This window comes from Coturnix japonica, chromosome 13 (assembly GCF_054131305.1).
Source record: "Coturnix japonica strain WE chromosome 13, WE-NBRP24, whole genome shotgun sequence".
Classification (NCBI taxonomy): Eukaryota; Metazoa; Chordata; class Aves; order Galliformes; family Phasianidae; genus Coturnix; species Coturnix japonica.
In genome coordinates, this window is record NC_140675.1 from 4,302,286 (window position 1) to 4,318,493 (window position 16,208).

Consider the following 16,208-nt stretch of genomic DNA (forward strand, 5'->3'; position numbering starts at 1 on the left):
CCACCCTAACCCTGAAAAAAAGGACTTCGCAGGGCCCATTACCCAACTGTTAGTCCTACCCTATGTCCAGAGTAAAGGGATAATGAAGACCAGGAAAGGAGATATGAGAGAAAGGGGGAACAACCCACAAGCAGCTGGGACTGCTACACTTTCACAGCTTTATCAGACTGCAACCTGACACAAAGCTGCTTCTCTGACTGCTTCAAAGTCCTCATTGGGAACATAGAACATAATCAAACTTCAGATACAAGAAGCTCCTTCAATATCAGCCTAAAAGGAGAATGCAAAACTCTCTTGGATTGACTAAGAAGGTAAAAACTGCAGTGAAATCTATGATGTTTCCATACGAGAACGACAATTGTTCCCCTTAAACTTAAAGAAATCTTAACAAAAGTGTTTTTTTTTCTTGCAAACTTCCAAGAAAAGCTCTATTCCAAGTGAAGCTGCCAGAATGCAGAATTACTGGCGTGAAGATTTGTGGGAGGAGGGGAAGAAGCAATCTTCAAACAAAGGAAAATAACTTACAGACACAAAGACAGCCCAAATACACAGCCATTAACTCAAGCTGTTGGGTAAGAATTACTGCTGTAGGTGCATATTTCAGTCACAGTGTATCCCAAATTCCATGCCATTTTCTAAAGGTCAAACATCCAAGTTCGGAAAAAAGAGTGAATCTAAACGCTTCTAGAAGCCTAACGGAGCTGTCTTTGCTTCAGAGAAAACAGAACAGTCCCAACAAATTTTACCTAGCAGATCTGCTCCTTCATCAACATCTCCGATCACCTCGGATCCTGCTGTGGAAAGTTCATGATAGAGGGAGTCTGTGTTGATGCCAAACGCTTTGTTCACAATCCCCTGGGTTGGGCTGTGGTTGGAAGAAAGAAAGGCAAGGATTCTTCTTACTTGGTGATGTTTAAGCCAGAACATAACTCTGAAATACTGAGCATCACAGACCAGTACAGTCAAAACTCTGAGAGTGGATTCTGCCACGGGTTGACTGAGGGAATTCAGTAAGTAAAGGAAAAAGAATGTTTTATTCCCCATACCATGTACCAATACTTACCTTGCATGACCTCAGCCTTGCCTCGCTGATGCCTTTTCAAATAGCTGATAACTACTCAAAAATTCATAGAAAACCTTCCACTGGCAGTCCTAAGGATGTGCAGTGATGCCTACACTCCCACCAACTTCAACAGCAACCCTCACAGCAGTAAGATCAGATAAGGACTCAAATGCTGTGAACAGCCCTGGGTTTCTTTTTTCCTGTCTCAGAGCAGCCTGGGCCACTCACACAGATCCTTCCATATTACTGATATGGTGCCTTCCCTGGAGATCTCAAAGGCTGCCAGCACCTCATTTTTGCATTAGGCAGAATTTATGCATTTTCTGAAACAGCTGCATCTTGAGCTCTGGACCACAATATCCACCCTTCACAAAAACAAGACAGAGGGCCAAGAGCAGAAAGTCACAACCAATACCTGTTACCAGGGCGCTCCAGGCGGGGATCCTGACACATATCCAGCTCAGGAGTAGAGTCTATGATGTCCTGAACATCGGACCACTCGTCACTGCTTCCCATACCTACGTAAGACAACACATGATCTATGACAACAGTGCTCCTTAAAGGCATTTCTGCAGCTGCAAATAGCACAGCTTGACAATGTCATGGTGCTGCATATAGTTAAAATTTCACTTTGAAACTGCACAGTTCAGTGCATGAAATCTAACCTGGTTTCTGTATAATCTGTAGCCTAAGACCAATATTTGAGGAAGAAGATAAGGGACTCCCCCTTTTGCCAACTTACATAGAAACCAACATACTTAGAAACCAAAACATTTGAAAGCTGAGGCAAGCAACATAAACACAATGTCTGTTTGCATAGAGAATTCCCGAAGGATTAAGGATGTCACCTGTGTACTACATTAGCCCCTTTAATGTGTTAGAGGTGACATTTTTGTCCTTTCCAAGCTGCCCCAGAAGTAAAATCTACAAAGCCCATGAGAACAAGAGCGTTCATTGCTTGGTTGAGGCTGGCACTGTGGGCAAGCAATAATAAAATACAGAACTGGACTCAGCTGTGAGTCTTTTTATTCAAATGCTACACTAGAGGATGTTGCACGTTGTTTTATAGTCTCAACCTGTTAGGAAACAGCTGGTGAACGTTAGCACAGGAATTTCCTCTGTATTACACAGAAAAGGTTCTGGTTCTGATGCTAACCTCAGAAACCTGTATTCATAAACATGCTCCAGCTCCCATACCTATGCTGACATTCCTCATCTCCTGCGTGACCTGGACTTCCATGTTCCGGCTGTTCCGCTTTTCTTGTGTCCTCTTGTTGCTCTTGGTTGTGCCATTGTATTCGCTGATGGGTTGGATGCTCTCATTCAGGGGTGTGACAGCAGCAGAGGGCACAGATGATGTGGGAGTGTTGGACTTGGTTCCAGTGGTGCTCAGTGTGGTAGCTGCTGAGGACTGCCCAGATTCAGACATTTCATCTTGGGGACATTATGGCAATTCCAGGGTAGGGAAAGAATAAAAAGGGAAAAGCAGAGCTATATATTTCAGTTAATCTCCGGTTTGTTGGTATATGGCTGCCTTAAAGCATTAAGCAAAATGAGCCTTGCTCACTGCACTGACTAAATGCCCAGCGTTCACTGGAGACACGTGGCACTGCAACCAGAATGCAGCAGTGAGTTCCCATGCTGAACTCAGCAAGCAAATCCTACCTGTGAAAGGACTGACATCCTTCTTCTCTTACTATGAAGAGTTATCTTCACAAGCCACATCATTATGCGACCTCTTCATCATGCACCTCAAGGAAGAAGGTCTTTTCATAAGTGAAAAGCACCTCCAATTGCCACTGACTACAGCAGAAGCTGAAGGGCTTTGGCACTCGCAGTAAGCCAGGACAGCATTTCCCAAGACTGGAAGGTAACACGGACATTGCTTGGGAAAGATGCGAGCTCTTAGAGGATCCAGAAGCTGCCATTACAGTAAGCCACTGACATAACAAGAATGAGAATCCCCTGCATTGAGAGAACAGCAGCGTATTTCTTACACCAAGCTGCAGAAGCAAAGCAGATAACAAACTGATGGTCCGATTTTGCTAGTGGGGGAAGCCCTATGTCCCCGCATGATGTTACACAGAAGCTTGCCAAGCATGGGTCTGGCTTGACAGCACAGAAGAAACAGGTGTGGTCTCCCCAAATTGATAAGGCAAGACCCAGAAACTCAAAAATAAGAAGCTGACAAATTAACGAAGGCAACAGACTTCCATTGTGAAATGTGCATGAGTGAGTCTCAGCTTTACAGACATTACAGCCCCATTTCTTGTATTAACACCTCTTGAAAAACATGGGAGACTTGTAAGGCTTTGTGAGGATTTTACACTGCAGCCCTTGTTTGTCAATTAAAGCAGCGCTGCTTCAAAGTCAGCCAATTAATGTCTTGACCGATGCAGTAATCATCCCCAGTACCAAATGAGATCTCTCCTTTCTTCACGGCAGCCCACTCTAATTGCTGCCAGCAGGGAGATGGCAAAATGAATTTGGAGAGTTCTATGTGCTGATGACTTGCAATTGGGTGCAGTGACGCTCAGCAGCCGCACACCCAGACTCAGCTATAATTGTTACTGCTTGCCTCTCCCCTCCTGTGCAACTGCTGCAGAGGCTCAGACTGCTCAGCAGCTGCTTCAGGCCTCCCATCCTCGGAGCTGTGATGCTGGTTCACTAATTTCTAAGTCTTGCTCTACTGTTCTAACATTAACTGCACAACATAACAAAGCAATTCAAAATGGGATGAGAGAAATACTGAAATATATTAACCCTTTGCAGCCTTTTTTTTTTTTTTTAATCTGGAATCTTATTAACACCTTCCCTTAATTAGACCGGCCACTATGCTTATCTTAAAACACCCTGCAGTGCATTGCATGGCACAAGTCAAAAGGTTCTATATTACATCTGTGCATTTATATAGAAAGGTTTATTTTTAATATTTGACCATTCAGAAAAATTGATGTCTTGTTTGGTTTCTGCACATTCAGTCCAAGCAGCCCCCACGCTCCCACATGGAAGTTCCAATGGCTTCCCTGCACATTTGCTGATTTTACAAGCAAAACTGAGATGGAAACACTTCACTGTGGCTACATGTGGAAACCACACTTCTCACCTCCACTCCAGATTCCTGTTTTGTGAGTTACTTTTCTAATAGTTTAGTTCATTTTTTGGGAACGTGATCCAATAAACCTTGTAACACTTCAGCTGCAATTTACCTGCTGTGCTTTCTGTCATACAGAGGGACAACAAAGAGTTCCAAGCATAAAGTGCAATCATAAAACCTCTTCCCCCACCCAAAAAAACACTTCTGTTGGATGAACAGATTCAGAGCTCCTTCTTGTACCCACAACCTTTAAGCATAACTGAAGTCTGTGAGAATTTCAGCCCTGCAAAAGGGATGTGCAGATGTCAATTCTTGGACTTGGGATCTAGATGTCATTTAGAAGTTCTACAGCATCTATAGAGTGATACTTGTATTGAGAATACAAGCTTCCTGCTTGTTGACATTATCCTTCTCTCACCCAGAACACATCAGGGAGTTATTACAAATGTAATTACACTCTATGATTATACACTTGTAGTTTGTAGTCATCTAGAGAGTGTCCTTTATTAAGACTACCAACCTGCCCTGGAGAAATTCCTCTCAAATGTTAACACTACCAAGGCACTTTTCTTCGCAGTCCAGAACATCTATTAAACTTCGCTGGTATCTTCCTTCTACTGTCCTTCTGATTGTTCCACTATTACTGTTCCAGATATTTTACCGACTGTACAGCTCTCCTCTGCAGTCCAGGAGGCACACTGCATTGCCCAGAGCTCACCCAAAGAAAACTCCACAGCCACCACTTACCTACAGCCATACCTGTCAACCTCCTAAACATCAAATGTGCAGTAGTGACCTCCAAAATGCATTGCAAAGGCTCAACATTCATAGCAGTCATATGTCACCATGAGTAGTCACACTTGTATGGTTATAACACTGAAAGCATAGTACATAAAAACAAAAACGTTAAGGACTTTCATCTCCAAATCATTATGTAAAATAAATGTGCAACTGAATATAAAAAGAAAATAACAAAGGACAGCAACTTAAACAGAAAATAGTCATAATAAGTACACAAGTACAATTAAAACATAACTAATGTATGGCCCCGTAAGAAGGAAAACTAGCCAGAAAAGTCAAGATACACATATTGGGAAAATAAAGTCAGTTACGTGTCTGCAGTCGACGTCAGTGAAATATCAGAGCAGATGAAGAAAAAGCAAGAAGTGCACGAGCACCACTGCTGAGATTTCAGCCATGCAGAAGAGCTGAAAAACAGCATTTTTAGTCAGAGTGCACACAAGTAGCTCGCAGGAGGAAAATTTTCCATTCCAAACTGCAAATCCAGAGTCAGATAATCAGTCCTTTTAATTATTCATATGTTTCTTCAACAGCCTTAGGAAATTCTCCCTAACACCCCAGCTATCCAAGTCTTCCATAGCCCGAGCTCTATCTGCACACTATCAGCTGACCTCCTTATTGTGTTTCCCACTTCTGAATTTTCCTAGCAAGCATCAACACAAGCCCCAGACCCACCCATCAAATACATGTAGAGCAGCACGGTACTATTTCTGCATGTTTTCTTTTTACCAGAAATGGACTTTTTGCCTGACATCACCAATAATAAATGACAAAGTCATCAAGTCAGTAACTCTCCATTATTTGAGCTTGGAAACCAAAGCTTACAATCTATGTGGATTCCCGCTGTATTCTCCTGCAATGCAGATCCTGAATTACTGCTGAGTTCCCCTCAGCTCTCACTGAAAACCTCTCAGAAGCCCCGCAATGATATCTCTGAAAGAATGATGCCTTCAGTAGTCTGGAAGGTGGATCTCACCTCAACTTTGTTCCAGCTCCTCTAAAGGCTTACACCTGCCACACATGCCTGACCAACAGAGAGCTCAAGAGCACACCCATACCACAGTGTGCAGTGCTGTTCAGAGATCCAAAGGAATAAATTTTTTCCAGAAGTACAAATACGCTCTCTGTACATTTTGGCTGCCGTGTGATTGTGTGCAGCAATGTGCTGGCACACGTCAGACTATCTGAAGCTACACCTTCACATCCACATCCCACTGCACTGTGGTTTTGCTATTCCCTAACTGCAGTAAAGCTCTCCAGAAATTAGTGTAGGATCTGATTAGTGCCTTTTAAGACACCTTTAAAGCAGACCAGAAGCTCTGCAGGGAGGACACACTGCAAGCCATGCTGGGTGGATGCATCACTGGCTGTCAGGGCTGACACCAGGCACCTGGGAAACATCGTTTAAGAATCTGGTAGGATTCTGAGCAAAGACTGAGAAGTTTGCAGGCACAGAATGTGGGAAAGATGGCTCATCATGAGCGGCCTCAGCTGTTAATAAATGCACAGATCTGTCAACTAAGAGCACAATCTCTGGGTCTTTGAACTCAGACCAGTCTCCAAATGGCACAGCACCTGAAGCAAAAGGCACAACGATCCAGCTGCTCTGGTGTGGCTGCCATGCTGTGAGGCTTTTGGCAAGCCCCAGTGCAGAAGGCAGTGCACTGAATGTGACAGGCGTACTGGATATAGACAGCACAAGACTAGAGCTGCAGACCAGATGTGTGAGGAAGTGAAGAGCTTTAAAAGCACAGTGCAGGACTTGGGCAGTCAGATGTTTAGTACCCCTTTTAGCTGAAAATAGGAAGGCCAGAAGAGTGGTAAGACAAAAAGAACAACTGCTGAAGAGCAAGAGAAACTCTACTTCTAGCCCCATCTGAGGAGCAAAAGCTTTGCTCTTAGAGAGGGAAAGAGAGGAGGCAGGTTCCATCATTTCCTCTCACAAATAAGCTAAAAAAGGTAAGGATTTTATCTTCACTATATTTCTAACTGTCTTCACATATACTCTTTTCAACTTAGGGCCAGCCAAGAGATTAACACTGAGACAAGGGGGTAACAAGCATGAGGAGCCTTATAAATCCATCCCACACTGTACACCAGATCTGCGATGGGACATCCTCCCACCTCATCACAGCCACCACAAGAGTAAACTCACAGCAGGAAGAGGCTGCAAAGAGTTATGGACACAGGTTAACCTCCACCTTAATGAAAACATGGATGCTATTGACAGTGGCAGAGTGGGAAACCCTTGCTCTGTGATGGTCTGTAAATCCTTGTAGCTGGAGTTGGACTGCAGCTGCCCGAGGCCACTCAGGTGCCAGTGGTCCAGTGTTGGGACGATCTTGGCCCCTATCTGCCCACGTACCATGCCATCCGCGAGGGGGAAGACATTCAGAGAGTTAGGACGCTCCTTCCTGCTAAACAGAGAAACAGAGAGAGAGGGAAAGCCAATCTGTTAGCTGTTTACGAGCTTCATACACAAAAGAAACAGCACACTAGCTCATGCAAAATGTTAGTCATTAGAAACTGAACCGCACTCCTTGCCCCAGCTTAGCAGTTGTGTGGATTCCCAAACCCACAGCTCCATGGTGCTGTTTGTTCAGACCCAGAGTGTCTACAGGTAGAGCCAACCATCTGCCTAGAAAGTCAAAGGGGGTCAAGTGACCAGGACAGGCACAACTGACATCAGCACCCCCATGCAGTGTTTGAAGGAAAAGCAAAAGTGCAAAGAAACCGAGCAAATTCAAACCAATGTGTCCTTTGAGAAATGGGTGCACCGTGGGAAAACGCCACAGCAGACAATCCCACAACAAAATGGGCATCATTGAACGAAGAAAGAGGCTGAAGTGAGTCACCTACACGCCACTTCTGCACATTCCACCCCAAACCTGGTTTGCACCAACAGCAGAAATCAGTGGGTTTTGGATCACTTCTAATACTAAGCAAGAGAAGTAATACTTGCATTCTGTGATTCCTCCTCCATATCCAACTACAGTCTTCTCAAAATTCAGAATTTATACAAACTTATAAATAAATGCATCACTCATAAAGCCAGATGTCTGTATTACTTTTTCTTTATCACTCTCCTTTCTGGCAAGTGCAGGTGACCAGCAAGCTGTGGATTTGATTCTCAATATGGAAGCTGGCACAGATTTGGGGACCAAGTTCCAGTGGAAGAAAATGTAGAGCAAGCAGTGGAGGTGGAAACTCAAAAAAGAAAGTAGCTTGTCAGCATGAACACTCCAGAAACAGGGCAGCAGTCAACACCTCCTTGCAAGACACCGATCTGCTTCCCTGCTCAATCAGGCTCCATGCCAGCCCAGTACAGCACTGCTCCTGGACACAGCAATCATTTCACCAAGACTCAGCTCAGCTACCACCATCACACAGTGGGACCGGCAGCCTCCAGCAGTCCCTTCAACCCAACCTGTTCTGTGATCCTGTGATCTGTGACCACGGGTGAAAAACAACTGCAGCTGCATCTGAGGCTGCCCCAGGACTGACTCAAACACACTGACATGGCAGGGGCAGAAAAGAGTTCATTTACAAAGTGAAAGCAAAATGTCTAACGGAAGAGACCAATGCTCAGCCTTTCCATTCTGAGCACTGTCCAGCTGACACGGCACACTGCACCGCTGTGCCAGCATGGCTCCTGCTTGGAATGGCTGCTTTCTGTGCCCCATCAAGGAAAAACTGCAGGAAAGATAACTTCAGTTTCACAGTCCTGACGTTGGTGTTACCAGTCCCCAGAGTAGTTCAGAATATCCTCAGGGTTGCTATAAATTTTCAGTGCTGACTACAGCCCTTTGGAGTGACTTTCATACACCCACGTCCTTCTGGTCCAGGGGGACTCTGAGCACTTGGTTAGTTCCACCTCATGTTGTGAGGAAAACAGCAAAAGCCTCTATAAGGGCTTGCAGTAGCCAAAACCTGGATCAGAATGCTCCTCCTGTAAGACCTTAAAGCTTAGAAAATGTAACAGAACTACTAGGTTTGCCATCATTGCAAGGTGGCAACAGCCCTCTTTGTAGGCTGAGGGTGCAGAACTCACTGCCTCAGCCAAAGTCAGATGTGCTTTCTGACAGTTACTGGTGACACGCATTTCCTGCCATGCTTAGAAAAGAGGTGTATTTTGTGCTCATATAGGAAGTGCTCAAGAAACGTGTAGATGCAGTAGGCAGGGCATGGTTTAGAAGGGAAATATTGGTGGTAGGTGGACACTTGGATCATTGGGGATCTTTTCCAACCTTGGTGATTTGATGATTCTAATTTAAAGGAGAAAAGACAACTTTTTAAAGTAATCTGGAAGGTGAAGTGCAAATGTCCAATCACACAGGGATGATCCCGGTTTGGAATCCAGCCTCTGCCCCTTCTGCTTTGGGTGCATGAGCTCCTTCCTGATGTAGCAGCTTGCTGGCTCCCTCTGCACCAGCCAAGGGAAGTGTGCCATGTGAGTGAATCTAATGCAGATGTCAGTACACAAAGAGGGCAAATAGGCCAGCACAGAACCTTTCAGCATCACACCACGACCACCCAACAGCAACCTCCAGAACTATGATTAACAAATAGCAGTAGGATTTACCTTTTCCTCCATGACTGGCGATGACTGCAGCGACAAACGTAACAGCCAAAACAGAGCAGCAATTGCACAAAAAGCAAGACAAAAAAAAAAACAACAAAAAACACAACAACAACTATTAGAGAATGAAGGTCATGCAAACATGCAGCCCTATCAGAGACAGCGAATGCATGCACTTTTATTCATACTACTTGGAGGTGTGCACTGTACCCATTCCCCTCCTCAGATGGCAGCAGACACACACACCCCCCAGCAGTTCTTGCACCATCTTCTCTCAAGTGACAAGGAAGCACCCTTGGTGCATTTACAGCCTTATGCAAATATGTATTTACACAGTCTACCATATAAAACACACCCAAGCACATCCACAGGTGAAGGTAACCAAATGCACTCACAAACATGTAGGAAGACATTGAGAGATTACACCCATATCCCCCCCAAAACACATCAGTGTACCAACTCACAGGTGCTGGTGTTCACCCACACGCAGCTGTGCAGACACAGGACCACACAACCCTCAAAGGCACAAACATACACAAATACAGCACACATGAACAGCCCAAAGCTTGAAATGAAGGAAAACGACCCACTTCCCAGCTGCTGTTCCTACAGATTCAGATGGAGGCCTGGCAAGGGCTGTGACAGACACAGAGAGCTGCTCTTTCTTCCCATTCTTCCAGGAACTAGCAACACGTTACATGGAATAGCATCCCTCCAACATAGAGACAATCCTCAGTGCAAGGTTTGTCCTTCATACCAGAGAACGGGGTGTGGGGGGGCAACCAGCCTAACACACTCCAACCATTACAGCTGTGATCAGGATTGGTTTGGGGCAGAGGAAAACAGAAACAACCTATTGAGGGAGCTGTCAGGAACACACACTCTCACAATCCTAACAACCTACTGGTTCTTTTCACCCCATATCTTCTCTTTCCATACCCATCATGCCTGCCTCCATTCACCTACAGAGGCCACCATCCAGCTTCTGCTCTTCTTTCCTTGTATAGATTTCTATATTTTTCCACTGGTCTGCTAGAAAAGCATCACCTTCAGATGGGAAAGGGTTACACTGTATTCTGTAATCAGTTTTATTTTTCTAAGCCACTCTCTGACATGACACCAATTTACTGCTCTGCAGAAAACACAGCACTGAGAACTTACTATATGGAAAGAACTCAGCCAGATCAGAATGTTCCTATTCCAGTTCCTTTTAGATCCGCTACAGATTTGTGCTGTCCTTCAGAGTTTGTGCAGGAGAAAGCCTAGATAAGTCTCTCTGCCTCTGGAGTTTAGGGTATAACTGCTTCAAACTGCTATATTGCTGCCCCTGAAACACTGCTGGATATTCTCCATGGCAGGAGAGCTGAGCTGCTCTCTGCAGAACAAAAGAAACAGGACCACACACTGACACTTGGCTTCCTGCAATGCTGCACCCTGCCAGCTCAGCAATTCCCAGCTCCCCCTGTTCCCAGCTGAGACATGGAGATGGCAACAAGACAGAAACGCACACATCAGCACAGCTGTTCTTCCTACAAACATTCGTACCTTTCAGGTAGGTGGGAGAGGTGAGTTGGACTGAACAAAGACCTAATCCACCCTGTTTCTCCTTCACCATGGGTGTGCCTAAGAGCTTGTACAGAGACATCTGACAGCAGAGGCACACAGCCCAGCAGAAGTCTCAAACATGGATGTTCTGCAGTTACAGAGCCCATTTTCCTTCAGCATCCTCCCTTCCTTCTAACACAATGTTACGTTAGCAACAGCTGTGAACAAAACTCCCGTTCCCCCCAGCAGCCCTGTGTGCACACCAGTAAGGCACCAGTACAGAACCAGAGGCTGACCCCCAAACCTTCCCCTCACAGCACGATGCTCGGGCAGGAGGCCAAGCACTGGCTGGGGAAGGAACATCACGTCTGCAAGGAACCGGGGAGCAGTTTGTGTCTCTCTTGCTCTCTCCTCTGCTGTTTTACAATACACAACCAAAACCTTGATGATCTGAATTCCTTCCCAGGCACTCCAACCCAGCAAAAGGAAGCCACAGCTTCCAGAGAGCTTATATTGTTTATTTCAAGACCTGACACTTCCTTCCACTTTCTTTATCCCAAACCTAATGGACACACTAGTATTTAAATGTTACGGATCTAAACAGAAGGTACTAAAATAACCTTATGTTTAGAAAATAGGAAGAATATTTCTTCTTTTCTTCATTTGAAATTATCTTTTTATATGTGGTTTTAATATAGTGGTTTTATATACTGCACTTCATTTCCTGCTACTGCCATTCCTTTAAACAGAGGCTGGCTCTGATCACTTTGGTGCTATGAAAACAGAGGGGAAAAAAACAAAGCACTTTCATGGGCATAAGTAGATCTATTGAGTGACTGACTCAGATAAATCTTCCCTTAAGAAACTGGGGAAGAAGTTACATAAAGGCTAATGCGTTTAACTACTCCAGTTTCGCTGTCTATCACACATGCACACAGACACACACAAATGAACACTCTCTTCCATCCCCATCCATTTTATGGATCAGTCTTTTACATGATACCTGAGAACACAAACGTTGCTTTCCAGAAGACGTCCATCTGCAGCAGCACAATGAAGTCTAAGCTTTGTAACAGAACACAAAAAACTCCTCTCTGTCAAACCTTAGAGAACTTATCCACAACTCACCCTCAACCCATTACAAAAAGCTTCAGGTACAATCCATGCCCACAGGGAAAGATCCTTTGGTTTTTTTCTCTTGCAGATATGCACTCCTTTGATAAGTTCCTGGATGGCAAACATTATATGGAGAGGATATGGCCCTACCTTCTCCCAGGTACACTGCCCTCAGTTTGATTATTTCCCACAACCTGCTGCATCTTGGATCGTTTGATGTGTTCCACATAGGTCTGGATCATCTGAGAAGAGGAAAAAATACGTGAGGCAAACAGAATAAAACAAAAGACTCCATTGGACTCCATGATCATTATGGGTCCCTTCCAACTTGGGATATTCTGTGATTTCTGTTTTTTGAATATTGTTTTCCAGCATTTACTTCCAATTCCTTAAAATTTCTTTAAAAAAGTGCTATCTGATGTTCAGACAGAACCTCCCGTGTTCCGGTTTGCACCCTCTGATTCTTGTTCTGGCACTGGGCACCACTGAAAAGAGCATGGCTTCATCCTCCTTGCACCCTCCCTTCAGATAATGTTGATGCTCTCAAGTTTCTGAAGCTCTAGTCACTGTCAGGATGAAAAACCCAATTCTCTGATGTGGTTTTATGGGTAAGCTAAGAGTTTGTTTATTTGGAAGGAATCAGGCAACAGCTTACCTCTGTGTGACGCTGATGTAAAGCATTATACTCTTTCTTCATTTCTGATTCACGCTCCTCCAGCCGTGAAACTGCCAAGAAAAGATTCCACCCATCAGCTAACATACAGATCTAGACATGCTCCATGCAAGAGAAGCAATGAAACCTGCACTACACTAGTGTGGATATGTCGCACCCTGTAGATTGCTCTGATTTTTATACCAAAGGAAGGGACAGCCACAGATTTCAGGCTTTCCACAAACTACATTAAAACAAACAAGAAAAAACAGCACATGAAGAATATCTGCAAGTATATGCTCATGGAAAGCAAACTACATAATCGTATCTAGTGCACAACTTTGCTTACTCTGATCTGCATAGTTTTTGGTCTTCAGCTCCAACTGTCGAGTCTGAAATTCAAGGTGTTCCACTTGGATTTGTAGCTCTTTCTTCTCCTGTTCCAGTGCATCTTCAAACTCTATGAACTTCTGTACAGGGAAAAACCAGAGAAGGAAGCAAGGATAAGGAACAGACCTAAACGTATTTGACTTTTCCTCTTCTCTCCTCCTATACTATGTGTGCGTATATATACATATATATATGTACACACACAAAAAAAGCAAGAGATAAGAATTTCTATGTGCTTTAAGTTAAAACAGCATTTACTCAAGCTAGAAATACTTATCTTCTAAAATAAAGTAAAAGATGTACTTTGTGTATCATTAAGATATAATCTGCTGGCCAATGCAAGTTATGTAAACCAACACGGTTCCATCATCTTCAACAACACCTTTATCATGCTAGGCTGAATTTGGATTCCTGTTAGTTTTATGTCAGAAAAGCCAAATTCTGTGTCTACGGTCACGCATTTAGAAGTGCCTACGTCAGAAATCTCCTTCAGACATCAGAAAGTTCCCACTATTAATGATGTTGCATCTAAATTTTGCAGGAAACATACAAGCCTTGTGGAAAACCAACCCACAACCATCACACCTCACAGTCTCCTTTGCAATCCACTTCCCAGATCTCAGACCAGAGGTTTTTTCAGGCACACATCAGAGAAGGGGTAGAGAGTTACATGGTAAAAACCAGAGCAACTTTGACAGGTGATTCTATAAGGATGGCACATTCAGCTCCAGAGCTGCTAAGAAAAACTTGAGTCTTACTTTTTCAGTTCTGTAAGTTGAGTTATGCCTCAATTGGTGCAGAATGGAAGCAGTGAGTGATGAGACCTCACAGCAAGAAAATCCCGGCCAGTCTTCTCTGGGCATCAGTAAAAAAGAAAAAGTTCTAACCAAGACAGCCACACTGAGCAACAGGCCTAAAGAAGCCATTTCACTGGTTTGGACTGGTTGAAGCTATGCTAAGAAAAGCAGTATTTCCCTCTGCCCCCTCTCAGGGTTTGCTGGAAGCACTCCATGCTAATGCTCTGTTGACAAACTTCCAATTACAGCCCAGCGCTAAATCCCTCTCCCTTCTCACTTGCTTGGCTTTCACTCTTGTGCAGCTCTCCTGGCACAAGGTGCCCATCTCTTCCCAGCTCCCCACCCAGGCGTGTGCCACCCAGCCAGGCAGGAATTGTGCTTGGAGTAGCAATAAACTTTAACTGACTCTAAGGAAAACATTCACAGAACTCTCAACAGTAAAACAGGAAGCAAAAGAAAGCAGGAGACCAATTTTATTCCCACTATGTAGGTCAACTTTAATAGGATTCCTGGATTTGCTACCGTTGCTTTGGTTTAGTTTAGTGAAACCGATTGGAAGATTAAACATTCCACACTAAGGCTCTTCTTAGTCCTGTCTGTCTTGCAGCCTCAAAGTACTCAAACAAACTGCAAACTAGCAATGAGCCGACCACGTGGAGAAGAAACAGAGACAGCAGCAATAAAAATTAATGCCACTCTAAGTGTTCTCAGGGAAGAAGAGCATCTCAGGTGAGTGCACTGCAGCAATATCCTGCTCCATCTCCTACGGAGATCGAACACCAGCTCTGGGCACAGGGACCCAATGGCTCCTCACTCTGTCTGGCTCCAAAACGCTTCTTGGCTGTTCCTCCATCAGAATCTCCCAGCCAGTGTCTCCCCCTGCATCAGAAAGTCAAGACAAGCAAATAAAGTGGGTGCCATGGGAGTGGCCACCCAGCAAGCATGGGGACATGGAGGCACTGTTCTCTAAGGAACTGAGAGAGACCTGAAATCCAGCTGCCCTGGTCCTTATGGGTGACTTCAACATTGCAGATGTTAACTGACAGTAACACACAGCTATCTATTTTCCACACATATGTTTACAAACTGCACCAGAACAGAAGGAAGGGATGCCATGGAGCCTGGACAGGCTCAAGAAGTGAGGCCTCAGGAACGGGTAATTCAAATGATGTTGAAGGGAAAATCTTCCTTTCTTTTCTACCCCACTACAATGAAATCAATGGGTGAACTGGAAGAACAAAGAGCCCACTCCCACTTGTCCTGGGAGAGCAAAGCCGAGCACAGCATTACTATTTTTTCCAATCCCTTCATACTTGCTTTCAAAGGATAATTTTCCAGCAGTTATAGGAGCCAGATATATTTTGAACAGTTAGTAATGATGGAACATGACGCTGCTGTACACATACAAATTAGTCTTGCTGGAGCCTCTCCCTGGATTTCAAGCAGGATCGCTGGTCTCTAACATCTCAGGATAAGGTTACAACCAGCACCATGGTTCACACGCTCATCGTTAAATGGAAAACAACGAGCACAAAATCATCTTAAGTGAAAGAACGAGTATACCTCTGCAAAGCAGCGGTACACTGGAGATGGCTGAGCTTCCTGCATTACTGGCTTTCAGAGGAAGAAAATGACTAAAAATAGTAGCATGCGGTCAGAAACCATCATATCATATTAACAACAAATCAGGCAGAGTGAGCTAGATGTGCATATATGCAGAAATCTTATTATAAGGTCTTAATCTGGGCTGGCTGGCAGCACGTATTACATGCTGACGGGAACAGCAGCAGCTCAGCCGTCACCTTACCCTGCGGCTGGGCAGAGAGCAGCGCTGGGATGCACTGCCCGGGAGAACAGGGAGGATGCACAGCTGGACGCACAGCTGGATGCACAGCTGGACGCACAGCTGGACGCACAGCTGGATGCACAGCTGGACGCACAGCTGGATGCACAGCTGGATGCACAGCTGGACGCACAGCTGGACGCACAGCTGCCTGTGAGGAGGGGGCTGTCTGCAGGGCAGGAAGGACTCACACCGCATTCCACTCCCCACCTGCAGGAAGGCTGTCAGCCAGGGAGCCAATGCAGGCTGTGCAGCCTCCAACTCACAATTTGGGGCAGTAATTAACTGGCAATTCGGGAAGTTACGTTGACAGTATTCTGTCTTA

General features: G+C 44.8%; 2 protein-coding genes across 2 annotated transcripts; both read right to left on the bottom strand.

The window, feature by feature from the left end:
- Nucleotides 1-401: 401 nt before the first annotated feature.
- On the bottom strand, nucleotides 402-2,697 carry LOC146758639 (C-Jun-amino-terminal kinase-interacting protein 3-like). The gene is made up of 3 exons (XM_085514595.1): nucleotides 2,261-2,697; nucleotides 1,479-1,581; nucleotides 402-865 (listed from the first exon to the last, which is right to left on the bottom strand). The coding sequence occupies exons 1-3, from the start codon at nucleotides 2,490-2,492 to the stop codon at nucleotides 685-687; spliced, it is 516 nt and encodes a 171-aa protein (XP_085370721.1). The 5' UTR covers nucleotides 2,493-2,697; the 3' UTR covers nucleotides 402-684.
- A 1,267-nt stretch (nucleotides 2,698-3,964) lies between these two features.
- Nucleotides 3,965-15,648, bottom strand: LOC146758640 (C-Jun-amino-terminal kinase-interacting protein 3-like). Its single transcript, XM_085514896.1, has 8 exons — nucleotides 15,604-15,648; nucleotides 14,322-14,447; nucleotides 13,203-13,407; nucleotides 12,857-12,927; nucleotides 12,352-12,443; nucleotides 9,544-9,567; nucleotides 7,327-7,375; nucleotides 3,965-5,036 (listed from the first exon to the last, which is right to left on the bottom strand). Exons 1-8 carry the CDS (start codon nucleotides 15,646-15,648, stop codon nucleotides 4,995-4,997), a joined length of 654 nt encoding a protein of 217 aa, XP_085371022.1. The 3' UTR covers nucleotides 3,965-4,994.
- Between the last annotated feature and the right edge of the window lie 560 nt (nucleotides 15,649-16,208).

What these genes read in the sequence shown, in the direction of transcription:
- LOC146758639 (XM_085514595.1), bottom strand. Translation starts at nt 2,492, where the DNA reads ATGTCTGAATCTGGGCAGTCCTCAGCAGCTACCACACTGAGCACCACT. An exon ending in GATGAGGAATGTCAGCATAG is followed by an intron (nt 1,582 to 2,260) that starts GTATGGGAGCTG and finishes TGTCTTACGTAG; the next exon opens with GTATGGGAAGCAGTGACGAG. An exon ending in CTGGAGCGCCCTGGTAACAG is followed by an intron (nt 866 to 1,478) that starts GTATTGGTTGTG and finishes TTCCAACCACAG; the next exon opens with CCCAACCCAGGGGATTGTGA.
- LOC146758640 (XM_085514896.1), bottom strand. Translation starts at nt 15,648, where the DNA reads ATGCAGGAAGCTCAGCCATCTCCAGTGTACCGCTGCTTTGCAGAG. An exon ending in TACATCAGCGTCACACAGAG is followed by an intron (nt 12,444 to 12,856) that starts GTAAGCTGTTGC and finishes TCCTCTTCTCAG; the next exon opens with ATGATCCAGACCTATGTGGA. An exon ending in GGCAGTGTACCTGGGAGAAG is followed by an intron (nt 9,568 to 12,351) that starts GTAGGGCCATAT and finishes TTGTCGCTGCAG; the next exon opens with TCATCGCCAGTCATGGAGGA.